Here is a 15,132-nt window from a genome sequence, read left to right on the forward strand (position 1 = left end):
AACTTTATTTAACAATGAAAAGCTAGTTGGGTTGTCATGTTTGATAGTTCAGGGTCCCACCAGTTGCGGGAAATAAAAAGATTTAGACACCCTAGATGCGTGGAAATCCGACCGAATGGTCGTCAGAAACTCATCCCGTCCGGCCATGAGTGGATTTATTTGTATGGAAATCAAGAGAGATGTCGCGCTCGAGTTGGAAATCGTTTACACTTCGATGAAAAGGATCCAGCCGCTCAGAGGTCCTCTCTCAGTTGCACGCTCTGAGAGAGCCATCGCAAGATTGAAGTTTGCGATGGCTTTGTGATTTGCGTATCTGCAGGTACTGCACTAACATACTCAACACGCATCGATGAAAAAATAGACTTAGCGCGACGCACTTACACACAGTAAGAGATGCTACCATTTTGCAAGGATTTGAATTGATAAAATTGTCACGAAAACTGATTAATTACCCCATAAATCATATGGTGCTTCACTATCACTTGCTGTGGAAACCATACCCCCTACATGTAGAGGCCGTGCTGCAAAAATGTGTACATGCAGTAAGAGCGAATGAGTGAGTTTTATCCTGCATGAGTAACGATGGTTTCAAATCAGCACAAGAGTTTTTTTTTCATTCCTTTTTAGCTCTTGAGTGACGGCATATCGCTGTCATTCTTTTTGTTCCACATTATTCAATTTTTATAACTCTTTCTTTTCTTATTATTCTCATTTGTGTTGGCTTATGGCTGACTCACTCACTCTTTTTGGTTCACGTTCACGTGACCAATTGGTCCTAGTGACTCACACTTTCTTTTTTTTTTTACTCACTCTTCGTTCGAAGTGGTTCCACCCGTATCAATAAGTTTCTACCTACTTCCGGTCCACAAACTGAATAAGGCTGGTGTTATTGCACGGTGGCATACGATTTTATTGTACGATCAGATTGGTAGGGAAATTGGTCGTTTAGTGATTACTTCAAAGAATGAGCTGCTGAATTTTATGAAAAGTATCCTTGTTTATAAATCATCTGTTTACATTTTAATTTGTCAATTTCAGAGAAACGCGTTTATACAACCGAGTTCAATTTGTTGCAAGCCAGTGTGCAACGAAATCAATTTTTTATTTGATGGCACGACCAAATTTGACGTTCAACCTCATCTGTCAAATCCCATACATTTCGCTTGCAACTAGTAGGATGCAACCGAGCAATGACACTAGCCTTACAGATGTCCCCGACCCGGTATCATCGAGTCAACCCGCCCATCACTATGCACAGGGTGTTCGTGTTGGTAGAAGAAACGAAGTTTTTTTTTCTTCTTTCTACGAAATAAAAACATCATGAACAATTTTACCACGCTTCAGCAATATTAATATAATATTCAGAATAAAAATCCCATTCAAAGAGATAATTTTTGAAAAATATCGAAAAAAATAATTAATCATAATAACTGTCAAACAATTGGCAGCCTTGCTGACCAAGGGGATCGTACGCAGTGCGTTGTTTTTTTTACCTTCGTTCGCCGCTCGCGTGTCGGTGTTTGTGCCGGAAAATAAAACGTGGATAAAGACGGATCTTACGGTACAACGGCTTATCGTGGTTCGCATTGCGCATTGGGAGCATATTTTTAGTCCCCAAAAAACACTGCATCGATAGTTTGTCGTATCCCTATCACTGCCGGTAAGTAGAAGCTAGTGGCCTAAGTGCGTAAAGGTGACATCATTAAGCATTAATCGGGATCAATGTGGCTGACGAAACAATCCAGGCTATTAAGACATTAAAATAGGGCTCCCATGAAAGCAATCCCACCCCTTTTAGAAATAAGCCTCCCATTTGGACGCGTGTCACACATTGCATGCTCGGAATGTACAAGAAGTGAAAGTACTGCTGTGATCTAGAGAACAAGTTCAAACCGGTTTTTAAGGTTGGAAGTCACAATTTTGATCATTTTTCTGCATGTTTTCATTCGCAGCACCTTTATTCGCTTCAACCATGGATACCTCGCTGACCGCTTCCCAGATTCGGAGCATTTTCCTGAACTTCTTCAAGGAGAAGGAACATCTGTACGTACATTCGTCGTCGGTCATTCCGCTCGATGATCCGACGTTGCTGTTCGCCAATGCGGGCATGAACCAGTTCAAGCCCATCTTTCTCGGTACGGTCGATCCGAACAGTGATATGGCGCGATGGGTCCGGACGGCCAACACCCAGAAGTGTATTCGGGCAGGCGGCAAGCACAACGATCTGGACGATGTTGGTAAGGATGTGTATCACCATACGTTCTTTGAGATGTTGGGAAATTGGTCGTTTGGCGATTACTTCAAGAAGGAGATCTGTACGTGGGCTTGGGAGTTGCTGACGGAGCGGCTGAAGCTTCCGAAGGAGCGCCTGTACGTGACGTACTTCGGTGGGCATCCGGAATCGGGACTGGAGCCGGATTTGGAGTGTAGGGAGATTTGGTTGAAGTTGGGCGTAAAGGAAGAACATATACTGCCGGGCAGTATGAAGGACAACTTCTGGGAGATGGGTGAGACGGGACCGTGTGGACCGTGTTCCGAGCTGCACTTTGATCGTATCGGGGGTCGTAGCGTGCCCGAGCTGGTAAATATGGACGATCCGGATGTGCTGGAGATCTGGAACTTGGTGTTTATCCAGTACAATCGGGAGCCGGACAGTTCGTTGAAGTTGTTGCCGAAGAAACATATCGATTGCGGAATGGGTTTCGAGCGGCTTGTGTCGGTAATACAGGACAAGCGATCGAACTACGATACGGATGTGTTTGTGCCGCTGTTTGATGCCATCCAGAAGGGTACGGGTGCACCGGCTTACCAGGGACGTGTTGGTGGAGACGATGTGGACGGTGTCGATATGGCGTACCGTGTGCTGGCGGATCATGTTCGTACGATAACGATTGCGCTGGCTGATGGTGGCTTCCCGGACAATACGGGCCGTGGGTATGTGTTGCGGCGTATTTTGCGTCGTGCTGTGCGGTACGCGACGGAAAAGCTGAACGCTAAGCCAGGATTCTTTGGCACGCTTGTCGATACGGTAGTGCTGCTGCTTGGAGACACATTCCCGGAGGTCCGGAAAGATCCGCAACACATCAAGAACGTAATTAACGAGGAAGAGCAACAGTTCCTGAAGACGCTTACCCGCGGACGTAATCTGTTAAACCGTACGATTGCTAAGCTGGGTCACGACAGTAAGGTCATTCCGGGTGATGTCGCTTGGCGATTATACGACACGTACGGATTCCCGATCGATTTGACCCAGCTGATGGCAGAGGAAAAACAGCTAACGATCGATATGGAGGGGTACGAGAAGGCCAAGCACGAATCGTACATTGTGTCGCAGGGTAAGGAAAAGTCCAAAACGGCCACAATCGATCTGGATGTTCATGGCATTTCGGAGCTGCAGGAGCGCAAAGTCCCAACGACGGACGATTCGTTCAAGTACCGGTACAAGGCAGAATCGATCGATCCGTTAGCGCAGTACGTGTTCGAACCGTGCACCGGCCGGATTGTGGCCCTGCGCCACAATAATGCATTCGTGGACGAGGTACAGGCAGGCCTGGAATGTGGCGTCATACTGGATCGTACAAACTTTTACGCCGAAAGTGGTGGCCAGATCTACGACCAGGGCTATCTGGTGAAGGTGAACGACGAGAGCAGCGAATTTAATGTGTCGCTCGTGTACAACCGGGGTGGCTACATACTGCACATCGGCGTGGTTGAGGGTACGCTACGGGTGGGTGATGAAGTACACTGCCACATGGACGCAGTACGCCGTCAGCTGACGATGAAAAATCACTCTGCCACGCACGCACTCAATCATTCGCTGCTGAAGGTACTCGGGCAGGATACGGATCAGCGAGGTTCGTTGGTGGTGCCGGAAAAGTTGCGGTTCGATTTCACCAACAAGTCGGCGATGACGATCGAACAGGTGGCCGAAGCGGAACGACTAACGCGCGAAGTTGTCAAGCGGAATGTCCAGGTGTACGCCAAGGAAGCTAACCTAGCCGTAGCCAAAACGATTCGCGGATTACGCTCCGTTTTCGATGAGGTTTATCCCGATCCGGTGCGTGTCATTTCGTTCGGCGTGCCGGTAGAACAGCTCGAATCCGATCCGACTAGTGAGGCGGGTGTAATTAATTCGGTTGAATTTTGTGGCGGTACTCATCTGCATCAGTCGGGTCATATGGTGGATTTCGTAATTACTACCGAGGAAGCGATCGCCAAGGGCATTCGGCGCATTGTCGCCCTAACCGGACCGGAAGCACTGAAAGCGCTCAAAAAGACGGAACTGCTCGAGCAAGAGTTGAACAGCTTGAAAGCAACGATCGAAAGCGATAAGGACGGGAAGGACGCAAAGGAGCACGTGAAGCAGATTGTTGAGCTAACGGACGACGTGTCGCAAGCGACCATACCGTACGTGAAGAAGGACGAACTGCGCACGGTTCTGAAGGGTCTGAAGAAAACGCTCGATGATAAGGAACGTGCGGCCAAGGCTGCCGTTGCCAGCGGTGTAGTCGAGAAGGCAAAGGAACTGTCCCAAGAACACCGGGACGAACCGTTTATGGTGCAAAGGCTTGAAGCACTGAACAACACGAAAGCGCTTGATGCCGCACTGAAGGAGGTACGCAAGGTAAATCCGGAACAGTCCGCCCTGTTCCTGTCGGTGGACGAGGATACGAAGAAAATCTTCTGTCTCGCTAGCGTACCGAAGTCTGCCGTCGAGAAGGGCCTGAAGGCGAACGAATGGATCTCGCACATTGCACCTGTGATGGGGGGTAAGGGTGGCGGTAAGCCAGAATCGGCCCAGGCGTCTGGTGGCAACTACGACAAGGTGGAGGAAATCTTGGAATTGGCACGCCTTTTCGCTGCTTCGAAGTTGGAGTAGTAAAAAAAGGGGTTCCCGTTCGGATACCGGATGTAGTACACACTAACGTAATGAGATAACAACACAAGCCCATGCATTTTTAGGACCTCTCGCGTGTGCATTTTCGGCATATTTTGCGGTGCATTTTTTTACACTTCATTTTTAGCAAACGCTGATTGAAGCTTAATAAAGATTAACGTTTATTACATACTATAAAGCATCTGTTGAGCTCCCTGAAAAGGACGCGGGCTACGAGAAAAATTTTAATTCAAAAGGGTCTCAGGAGTTTTTTGAGAAATTTTCTCGCTGTCAAATCTCACACCCGTTTGATGTTCTCTCATCGTGGTGGTTCGTCCTGTCGTTCGGTGGGTGTTTCATTTTCGCGACAAGATTCGTACAAAACTCGAATTTCATGTAGCATTTCGGCGATGTTTGTTCCCAGCTTGGCACTGATCGGAATGACCGGTACGTCCACGTGATGGGCCAACAGCTCCACATTCCGGTCCGCACCGGGTAGATCGATTTTGTTCGCTATTATAAACCGCGGCCGTGTTATCAGTTCCTCACTAAACATGCTTAGCTCGTGCATGAGTGTGTGATACTGCAGCCAAGGTTCATCGATCGATGCGTCCACCACAAACAGCAGCGCATTGCAACGTTCCGCGTGCTTTAGGAACTGTATACCCAAGCCTTTGTTTTTGTGCGAACCTTCAATCAGGCCGGGCAGGTCCGCCACCGCTATCTGCTCGTAATCATCGTACTGTACCATGCCGAGATGCGGTTTCAGGGTGGTAAACGGATAAGCGGCCACTTTCGGCCGTGCCCGGCTAATGGCACGCAACAGTGTACTTTTGCCCGCGTTTGGCAACCCAATGAAGCCGATGTGTGCCATACTGCGAAGCTCCAGTGTGTACGCAGTTTCTTCCCCTTTGGCACCGAACTCCGCCACTTGCGGGGCTTGTTCGAGATCACTCTTGAAAAACTGGTTTCCTTTACCACCGGCACCACCACGAGCCGCTACAAACATCATTCCTTCCGTGTCCAGATCACCGACCACCTTCCCTTGCGGATTTCGGACAATCGTTCCAATCGGTACCTTCACTACCGTGTGATTGGCATTTTTTCCATGACAATCTTTCGTTGCGCCCTTTTCACCGTCGTCCGCACGGAGCAGTGACGTTATGTGGTTTAAATCTTTTACATCCTGTGTTGCTTGCAGCACTACGTGCCCTCCATTACCACCGTCACCACCATCCGGACCAGCATTTTCGTTACACCAGAGACGTAGGAAGGAAACGCATCCATCGCCTCCATTACCACCGATCGTGCGAACGTGTCGACTGTCGACGAAGTATTGGGTCTGGAAAGGACGGTCCATAATTTCAAACAGGAGGTGACAGTATGGTTTTCGTTATTAACTCACCGTTGGTTTACTGGATTTAGGTTTCTTGCTTCTTAGTGGAACAGCTATTCGTTGATTGGAGTAACGGGCAGTAGCGTCTAGTAGCAACACACGCCTTACTGGTAACACACATTGATTTTGGCGTGTAGCAAAAGCACGTAAAATAGAACTCCACATTTTAAAACAGTCCTAAATTAATACGCATTACGTGGTTGCACAATGATTGTGCGGTGATTTTGTTATGCTCAGCGCACGTTTGTTTACAATGCCGGTTTGTTATTGTTTTCCAATGACAGCTGACACTGTGGGTGACTATGGGAGTGCTTTCGGTCATGTAGAATTTAGATCTTTATAAATTAAACCATTTTGAACCGGTTGCTAGTTTTAGATCGGATTTAAATTTGATTTTCTCGAAATCGGTTTGCAACTAGTGCGAAATGACCTTGTGAGCATCTTTTAATTTATTTCGATGTTTATTTATTATTATCTGTATTTTCAAAATGAGGAAAGTGTACATTTAATCCAAACGAATCGAATAAATATTACTACAAAGGCGCTAGCAAAGATTTCACCCACAAAATATATTAAACAAGGTGTGCATAATTCTCATCGTTTCTATTCAATACAAATTAGTTGATAGGAGTAGTTGAAAATACTCTCAACTAACTTCTGCAATGAACAATAATGGGAAGACTTTTTTAAAGCAATTCTACAGTTAAGAAGTTGTAGCAACATATTGTTGAAGATCAGAAAGAGCTGAAGCACTTACATTAAAGATACCCTCGGCAGGCTCGGACCGGAATACTGTGAAATTTGCTATCTAAAAGCTAATGGTCGAGATACCAACATGGACCGGCGCTAACAGGCACAAACCAAAGCATGTAAAACCCGCAAAGAAAGAGGTGTTGAAGCGTCAGAAATGTGTGAATTATGAAATCAGACTTCGGGCTAGCTGAAACAAGATTGCTTTGGATAGTAAGCTAGAAACAACCAGTAGAACGTGATAAGCGAGATACCTAGCCTAGCCTGTAAATTCGTTAAACACTTCCCCACCACGAATGATTTTACCAAGTGCAACCAATACCCGGAAGACTATACAAACTCTGGTGATATAATGAGTTTTAGGCGTCATCTTATGATTCAATGGCAATACGTTTCACCGCATGTCAAGGTAAAGTAAAACCGATTTTTTTTTATTGACATTACGATAAGCTCTTCAACTGTAATTTAAATCCAATATCTATAGACAAGATAAGATAAAAAATTCACAAACAACCGATAAAGTGTGATTTAAAAAACAAACACAAAACGAATCAATCAACAACAAATGTACATTTACTTGCCGCCAGTAATTGGCCTCATCAGTAATGTTGGATAATCGTACCTCAATAGCTTATTGATGGGAGGGTTATTCAGCGAGTTTTTGCAGTCATCGACACGTTCCGGTTCGTACTAGGCTCTAATTGCTTTACAGCTTGTATTAGCGCTTGTTGTGTTTGTGTTCGGATACGAGGAACTGATGTGAAAAGTAAATTGAAATCCATAGAACCATCACCAACGAAATTAATCCTGCCGTCTTGTTTGGAGCTTTCATACTGCAACTGATTGGGATGTTATTAATCGAATAAGTTCTTCCATTCGATTTTAACCTCTTCATCTGCCCATTTCGTGTGTGCGTGTGTCACTCGGAAAGGGTAGTAAATTCTGATTCTTGGCGAATATTTTTGTCGAATAAGGGGCAGAAGTAAGAACACGCTCACAAAAAAGTTGCATGTGACGCGTGTGTGTGTATGTGTCTACCTTTTGTAAGCGACGCGTGACGAACCATGCGTCTCCATTGAGTAATTCGTGCGGCGACAAGACCTCCGCTCAACATTCAAACAACAACTTAGCTGATTGGTAAGCCTACCAATCAGAAAGGACCCCATCGGGCCGGTGGTGCCAAACCCCCAGACAGAGGGTATGGTTTCGTGCCGGGTAAGAAAAAAACCGAAACCCAAACGCAAGGGTACTTGTGTCCGACGAAAGGACGAAAGAGGACGATACCAGTCACGACCAGTCCGTTCCAGTAGCAAGCTTAGCTTCGGAACTTACATTCATCGGCGCGAGAAACACAGACCCGCATAGAATCTGCTGTTGCTGGTGATGGAGTCGGGGGAAACGGGTACCTCCACCCTACCCTCCCCCTTTTCCGGCACTAGACGGGGAGCGCCCGTTTGAAACATTCTTTCCGTTGCGACTTTCAGTCACCGTTTGTCGCTGGTCAGGAAAAGATCGTGTAAGTTGGTTTGCTGGGGCATACGGGAACGGCTCTCGGTCGGTCGGTCGGTCGTTCGGTCAGAAAGCTGAGCAAAGTGAGTGAGTGAGTTAGTGTTTGTTTGTGAGCAGATTTTTTTTTTGTATTTGTTGCTGCTACCCCAGTGCGCTGAGCATTAAACACACACATGCACACGAGTGTGAAGCATGGTTAGGCAGCGAGCGTTCTTGGTCTTTTGTTGTGATTTTTGGCCGCGATGAGATCATCGGTGACTGTTGGTGTAGCGAGTGATAAGTTTTAGGTTGTGTTTTTAAAATTTGTGTAATGGTTTACAAATCAAAGAGTGCATAAGAAGGAAAGTTTTTTTTTTCATAAGGGACGGCCAGGCCGTATTGCTAAGAAGGAAAGTTGAGCGTCAAATAAATTTGAATCAATTCAAGCAATTTTTTTTTTCTTTATCGAGTGCTTTGTGGGTGAACCGTTCTCGTTCGCATTGTGTTTCTGCGCTACTCCCTGCGAAGGGATTCGAGCAAGCGTGTGGTTGGTGAATTATTAATGATTCCCGTTGCGACACTCGCACGCCCCAGCTGGAATGGGCCGGGCGAAGCAACCGGAAACCGACCGGGCTGTCAAATTGTCCCACCAGCAAGGGGTCGACCTGAGAGCGGCGAGTTCACTGGTTGCTTTCCCTGTAATAGGAGCTCGTTCGTATGCTACCCTCATATGTGTGTGTGTGTGTGTGTGTGTGTGTGTGTGTGTGTGTGTGTGTGTGTGTAGTTCGTCCTGCTGGAACTTGGGGCCATCGAACTGCTGACGCTTTTACCATATGAGAATGAAGAATGCGTGAATCATCGGCTATGCTACTGAGAGAACCAACAAAAAAATGGATGCCCGTGAAGGTGTCGAAAAGTGAACAGCGTTTTGTGACCCAATTTGCTTTCTTTGATAGTAATAGTTGACCTACTGAATGGGGAAAAGTGGAACAGTATAGAAGGGATTTAGAATGGAGGTTCTGGACATTCAAATTGTCGGACATATTGGTAGAAATCCAGGACACAGATTGCAACGCTAACGAATGAGAAACTATCTTCATGCAGACAGCAATTGGTTTCCAAGAATTAGTATTTATTCATTGCATGGATAATGCAACATGATGAAGATAATGGAAAAGCAGAAGAAGCAAACACAGCGCTCTACTCATAAAAGTCTAGCAAAAAATCCCACCGGCATGACTTCTTGACCGGTGAGCAATGGCGTAAAAATGTAATACTACAAACCGAAACCGAAACGTGGCCCAGTTGCAACGGAATAGCTGGCATAAAGAAAAAGGTAGCTTCCGAGGCAGGATTTTTGCTTCTTTGCCTCCTACTGTGATGACCTTTTACACGTTGGTCATTTTTGAAAATTTGACAAGGAGTGGAAACATTGCAGCGTGACGTAAACGGTACCACTCTCGAACAATCCTTTTCTTACATCCATCGGTCTGTGAGCGAGCCTGATGTAAAAAAAGGACCCTCAAAACTGGTGGAAGGAAGGCAAACAAGAGACGATGAAACAAAAGGAAGAGCATCAGGAATAAAAAAGCCAACGTTTTCCGGTGATGTTATGGTGCATCGAGTCTGACGTTTTGCAGTAAAAAGTTAAGACTCGACAGGCGGGCAGCTCAACAAGCTTTGCGGCCTTTCTGCTGCTGCCGTCATCCGTCCCTGGTAGCAGTTCTTTGCTCAATGGGTCTTGCTGTTCGTTTAGCTTTGTGTGTAACTTTGGTTTGATGTTTCACTCCAAATACCTGGAACTCGTCCAACTCTTTTAAATCACACAGTCAATGGAATGAAGCATCTCTTTCTATGATTTTTTTTGTTGTGTGTGAATGCGATGAGAAGAATGCAAGGCTGAAAAATGTTCAACTGTTGAAGAAGCGCAATCTAGTGGCGATGGTATTTGACCACATGATGAAGTAACCCGTGAGTCCGGTGAGGTGTACCGGTTTGATGCTTCACATGCTGCATTCCCCGGTGCAAAGCAGAATGTGCAGTCGTAAATCTGTGATCGAAGTTTTTACGAGTCAAGTTCAACGTATCGTGCAGAACTGGAGAACGAAGCGTTGGCGAAGCGGACAGTAAATTTCGATAAGATACCGACCCCAAGGTACGGTGGTGCAGGCTGTGATACAATTTTTACGGTTGTTTTACAGTAAATAAACGTCGCGTCGGGAAGCGTATAAATTGCGGCGTTTTGTTGGGTTTTTAATAATTCATGCAGACGGTTGCAATATCGATAGTGTTGGAGGTGTTGTTTGTGGTTGTAAGAGACGTTGCCTCTAGTAAAGCTATAATTTGAGTGAGGAATACTAGAAGTCTCTGGAAAAATCTGCTGTTTAATGTGAAAGGGAGTAATATAAAGGATTTTTTTAGTATTACTTTATTTTATAGTAAAGTAAAAATTCTCACCCTGCCTTGTGACTTTAGAGCGTTTTTTATCGTTATCGTATATAGCACGAGGTATGCCGAAAAGAGATTATTTGTGTGACGAAGAAAAGGTGGATAACATATCATAATGCAACCGTAAAGTCATGCTCAAAATCCTCACCTTAAATAAACGATAACGACTGCCCACTTTCACACGCACATACGGAGAAAATGATTTCACCTGTCACCAACACTACCTGTCCCGCGCCCCTTCTAATTTGGTAGCTTAGCAAAGACGTACTCCAAACAGATCAAATAATTGATAAGGCCCGGAAAGGCAAACGCATCGCGGGTACTCGCGAGACCAAACGTCATGACTCGGGCTCGGCTCGAGTAGCGTTCCACGTACCACAGCTTGATGATCACTCACGGATATCCGACCGACCGACCGTTACCGGTCATAAGTTTAATGGATGAAAGATAATAAACGAGTGGAATGAGCAGTAATGTAGTAAAGCGACCACTGTACCTTGGGTTCCTGTTTTAGTCTGTTTCATTATGGGGAGCAGCCCAGCAATGGGGAGAGGCAGTGGATTTTTTGTTTGTGGTTTTTCTGCCATACTTTCTTCCATTTGGCTTCATTCGCGTAAGGGGCAAAAATTCATCGTCACTTGAGTCAATTCAGTTGGTTCTTCACCGAGGTAATTGATGGCTCATCAAGAGTAAAGTTTAACCTTTCCTAGAAATGCTCAAAGTGGGACTAGAGGTATGAGGTTGATAGTCACAGGGTAGAGGAACCGCTGGACGTCAGCAAATATGTCAACCCGAATTGTTCGGTGGACCATGATAGGGCGGATTGAAAGGAGATATGAAAAAGTTTTAATGTGCATAATTGTAGTGGCCGAGCTGGCGCCGGTGAATGAAGATGAAGAAGAGCTACTAGGAGCAGTGATGTCAAACCCATTTTGATCCGCAAACTGTGACACCATTCCTCTGTGACGTCTGCCGTGTGAAGTTTTGTTCAGTACTCTGGCTCATAAATCGATTTGTATTTCGTTTTGTAGCCTATTTGACATAGAAATAGACATAGTGAAAAATCTCTAAAATTAGCAATCGACCTACAGAGAGCCAAACACGTCATTTTTGGAAAATCAATTCTTCGTGCAAGGAGATGGGATGGACGCGTTAAGACTTCGGTCCCACTGCATTCGCGGCTAGCGTCTCTGCTACTATTGAGCCCTTCAAGACACAAACAAAAGACTTATTAAGTAAGATCACACGATATTTCTGATTCGAAATGGACGCAACATAAGACATTTTCATTTTAAAAATATTGCCTTTGTACCTGGACCATAGGGACCATGTCGAAGTTGAAATCTTTAGAAAAGGAAGCCCTTTTTAAGCAACCAGAGCATTCAACAGAAAAGGTAGTTCGCAGTCTGTAAAAGGATGTCACTTTCAGCCTTCTTTTCTTTAGGACTAATCAGTGACTAGCGAGAGTTGTAGTGCTTTAAAAAGTGCCAAAAACATTACGAACCCGGTTCGTCCTCTGCGTGAAGCGAGCATTGGAAAAATTGAATTTGCTGAGGACTCTTATGGAATCGAGGCATGTCGATTTTTACCCGTGCGTGGATGTCTGGATTAATTTTTGAAATGCTTTTTCACAATCTAACTTCAAAACCAAAAAATCCTAGTAGATTTTCGCACCAAGCATAAGCCGTTCGCAATGAAAGAACAAGCGACTCGCGTGTTTGACACACCTGACTTACAGCAAAACATTATTCATAGGAACTGCAGGTGTACAAAATGCATAAAGGGGAAAATTTTATTTTACAGCATGACATAAAGGACTAAGAAGTAAAATTATTCACCATATTCAAGGGAAGCTTTGGTTCTAGCTATATAGCATGAACAGCACATCAGCTAGAACGATTTTCACGTCCGGTGTAGGACAAAAACAGACCCCAAAAATAGAGTTTTTTTTTTGTCTAATACAGCCCGCACGATGGTGATTGGCACCGTTCACACTAGCAAATACCATAAAATATGACGCGTTTACTACGTCGATTATGTGATTGATCCATTGGCGGGTAACGTTGATGAGGTTCGGCAGCTCGAACAGCTACACAGTACGCCACCGATGGCGAGTGTACAAGCAGTCTGCGAACGCTTCGGAGTAAAACCGTTCACGACCGGCAAATGTGATACACTTTCTTTCGACTAATTTTGGAGGTTTTATTTTTAGGTGCCCTTACACATGCTTCTGCCATCCGACGGCACAACCTTCCATAAAAACCTACCCTTCGCTAGGTGTATTTTCTTTCGTTCGGTTGTTCTTTACCGATGGCGCCTCTCAATTCCTTCTTTGCTTCTGGACGGGAAACTACTTCCCTGCAACATAGACGCGCTTCCATTAGCTTCCACATTCATTTCGTTGTTGTCCTAATCCATCATCGAGGTCAGAGGAATTTTGCGAGCCGGCCGGTCGGTCGGTCGCAACACTGTGACACCTTGGGACGCGGTATGGATCGGTTTTCAGTTTTATGAAATGTACATCATCAGGGAAGTTTGGCTTTTTAAGGGGTTTTTTTCTCCCTCTCTTTCTCTATCTCTCTCTCTCTTCGTTGCCACTAACGAACGTTGAGTGGCTGCACGCGGTCACAAAAGTATGCCGACACGCAAGGTAACAACATCGTTGCTGTGCTCAGTTTGTTCGGTGTCCCGCAGTTTTTTCGGTGCATGGTGTGATGCGTATGACGTCATACTACGACACTCACTAGGATCGTGCCAGCGATTTTTTTTTTGGGGAGCGGGCTAGAATGACTTTACGTACCAGACAGACACAGTGAATGTCACCACGTACTGCTCTGCATTTGGTGATCGAAGGTCAATGTGATGGATAGATTGTAGTGGAAACTTCAGCACAGCATATCGCCACCGTTCGGGAAATTACTCTGCAGTGTAACTTTACTTTGGTTTGAGTTGAAGAAAGTTTTCCGGGCGCGATTGAGAAGTGGCTTAATAGCTAGCTAAAGTTATACGTTCACGAGAAATATTTCAAGTACGCTTGGTGAAGGAAAAACATTTGAACAACAACAAGTAACAGATTAAAAGAAGAATAGTCTTTAAAGGCGTTCACTTCGGTGGTGGTGTACATATGCGTGAGAAAAAAAAACATTTGCTGTCCATCAATAGCTGATGGTACGGCTAATGAATTATACAAATCACATCACTTCGAGTCGCGTGGTTTTCCCTTAACCAAGCGATCCTTCCCGTAGTGCTTGGTGTGCAAGATTTACGAGGAAATCGGGTATCACCGTCAATACATATTTCATCGTGGGAACATTAATGGTACCGTACCGCTTAAATGAAACGTGTTGCACTTTTTAACCTCACGCTAGGACATTTTGGTTCGCTGGGCGTTTCTACCCGATGGAGGCGCCCAGTGGCTTTAGTTATCTGCTCGCTTAAGTTGTGAGTCGTGGGGTGAAAGGAAAAATGCTTCGCACAAAATGGTTTTGGTAGGGAGGAAAAAGTATGCGATGTGATTCATTATTGGCAAAACGCTGATAGAGATACGGTGCGTTGTTTGGACAATTTAATGTAGTTGTTTTCCCCGGTACAGTACCATCTTGGGGAGTAGCTGCAACAGGTGGTTTATTTCTTTATTGTTGCTGCAGATATGGTGGAAACCCCCCCGAAAAAAGAAACTAAAGCGAACATACTTTGGAAGGATGTTGAGTAGCTTATTTAGTGTCAACCGCAGGGTGGTATAATCAAGTCATCCTTCAAGTCAGCAGCGGTGCTTGCCCCGTTTTCCTTCCCGGAGAGATATTTTACGCCTGTCTAACCTGTTTGTTATCTGTATGTTTTTAGGTACACTTTTGTTTTTCACCCGCCTCTTAAAAAGGACACTCATACCCGCACGAAAAACGCGGCAAAAGGACACAAGTGGCTTCAGGTCCATAAAGTGCGGCCGCTTTGTTTAGATAAAAATTATAAACTGTGATAATCCGTGGGCGTTCGGTCGGTCGAAAAAGGGAACCGGCCCCGGTTGTATACACTCAATAGAATAAATAATTTCAGCGTTTGTTAGTCGGGTGGATTCAATAGCGAAAAAAAAAGCAACCAAAAAATCTCTTATGTGCCGGGAATAGAGATGACACTGACTGCAACCATTCCGTGACTGTTGATTAGGGTCATCGAG

The 15,132-nt window shown here is 45.2% G+C and overlaps 3 protein-coding genes across 3 annotated transcripts in view; 2 read left to right on the forward strand and 1 right to left on the reverse strand.

Annotated features, from left to right (window-relative positions):
* The window catches only part of LOC126563720 (neural-cadherin), a 678,265-nt gene that overhangs the window by 67,151 nt on the left and 595,982 nt on the right, over positions 1–15,132 (forward strand). The gene's annotated exons all lie outside the window — the stretch shown is intronic.
* LOC126564023 (alanine--tRNA ligase, cytoplasmic) lies at positions 1,973–4,879 on the forward strand. Its single transcript, XM_050220924.1, has one exon. The coding sequence runs from the start codon at positions 1,973–1,975 to the stop codon at positions 4,877–4,879; it is 2,907 nt and encodes a 968-aa protein (XP_050076881.1).
* LOC126560441 (mitochondrial ribosome-associated GTPase 2) lies at positions 5,196–6,437 on the reverse strand. The gene is made up of 2 exons (XM_050216401.1): positions 6,282–6,437; positions 5,196–6,218 (listed from the first exon to the last, which is right to left on the reverse strand). The coding sequence occupies exons 1-2, from the start codon at positions 6,435–6,437 to the stop codon at positions 5,196–5,198; spliced, it is 1,179 nt and encodes a 392-aa protein (XP_050072358.1).

This window comes from Anopheles maculipalpis, chromosome 3RL (genome assembly GCF_943734695.1).
Source record: "Anopheles maculipalpis chromosome 3RL, idAnoMacuDA_375_x, whole genome shotgun sequence".
Taxonomy (NCBI): domain Eukaryota; kingdom Metazoa; phylum Arthropoda; class Insecta; order Diptera; family Culicidae; genus Anopheles; species Anopheles maculipalpis.

Excerpts from the sequence above, each read along its gene's own strand:
- LOC126560441 (XM_050216401.1), bottom strand. The coding sequence starts at position 6,437 with ATGTGGAGTTCTATTTTACGTGCTTTTGCTACACGCCAAAATCAATGT. Across the intron at positions 6,219-6,281 it reads CTAAATCCAGTAAACCAACG|ACCCAATACTTCGTCGACAG; the intron begins GTGAGTTAATAA and ends CGTCCTTTCCAG.
- LOC126564023 (XM_050220924.1), top strand. The coding sequence starts at position 1,973 with ATGGATACCTCGCTGACCGCTTCCCAGATTCGGAGCATTTTCCTGAAC.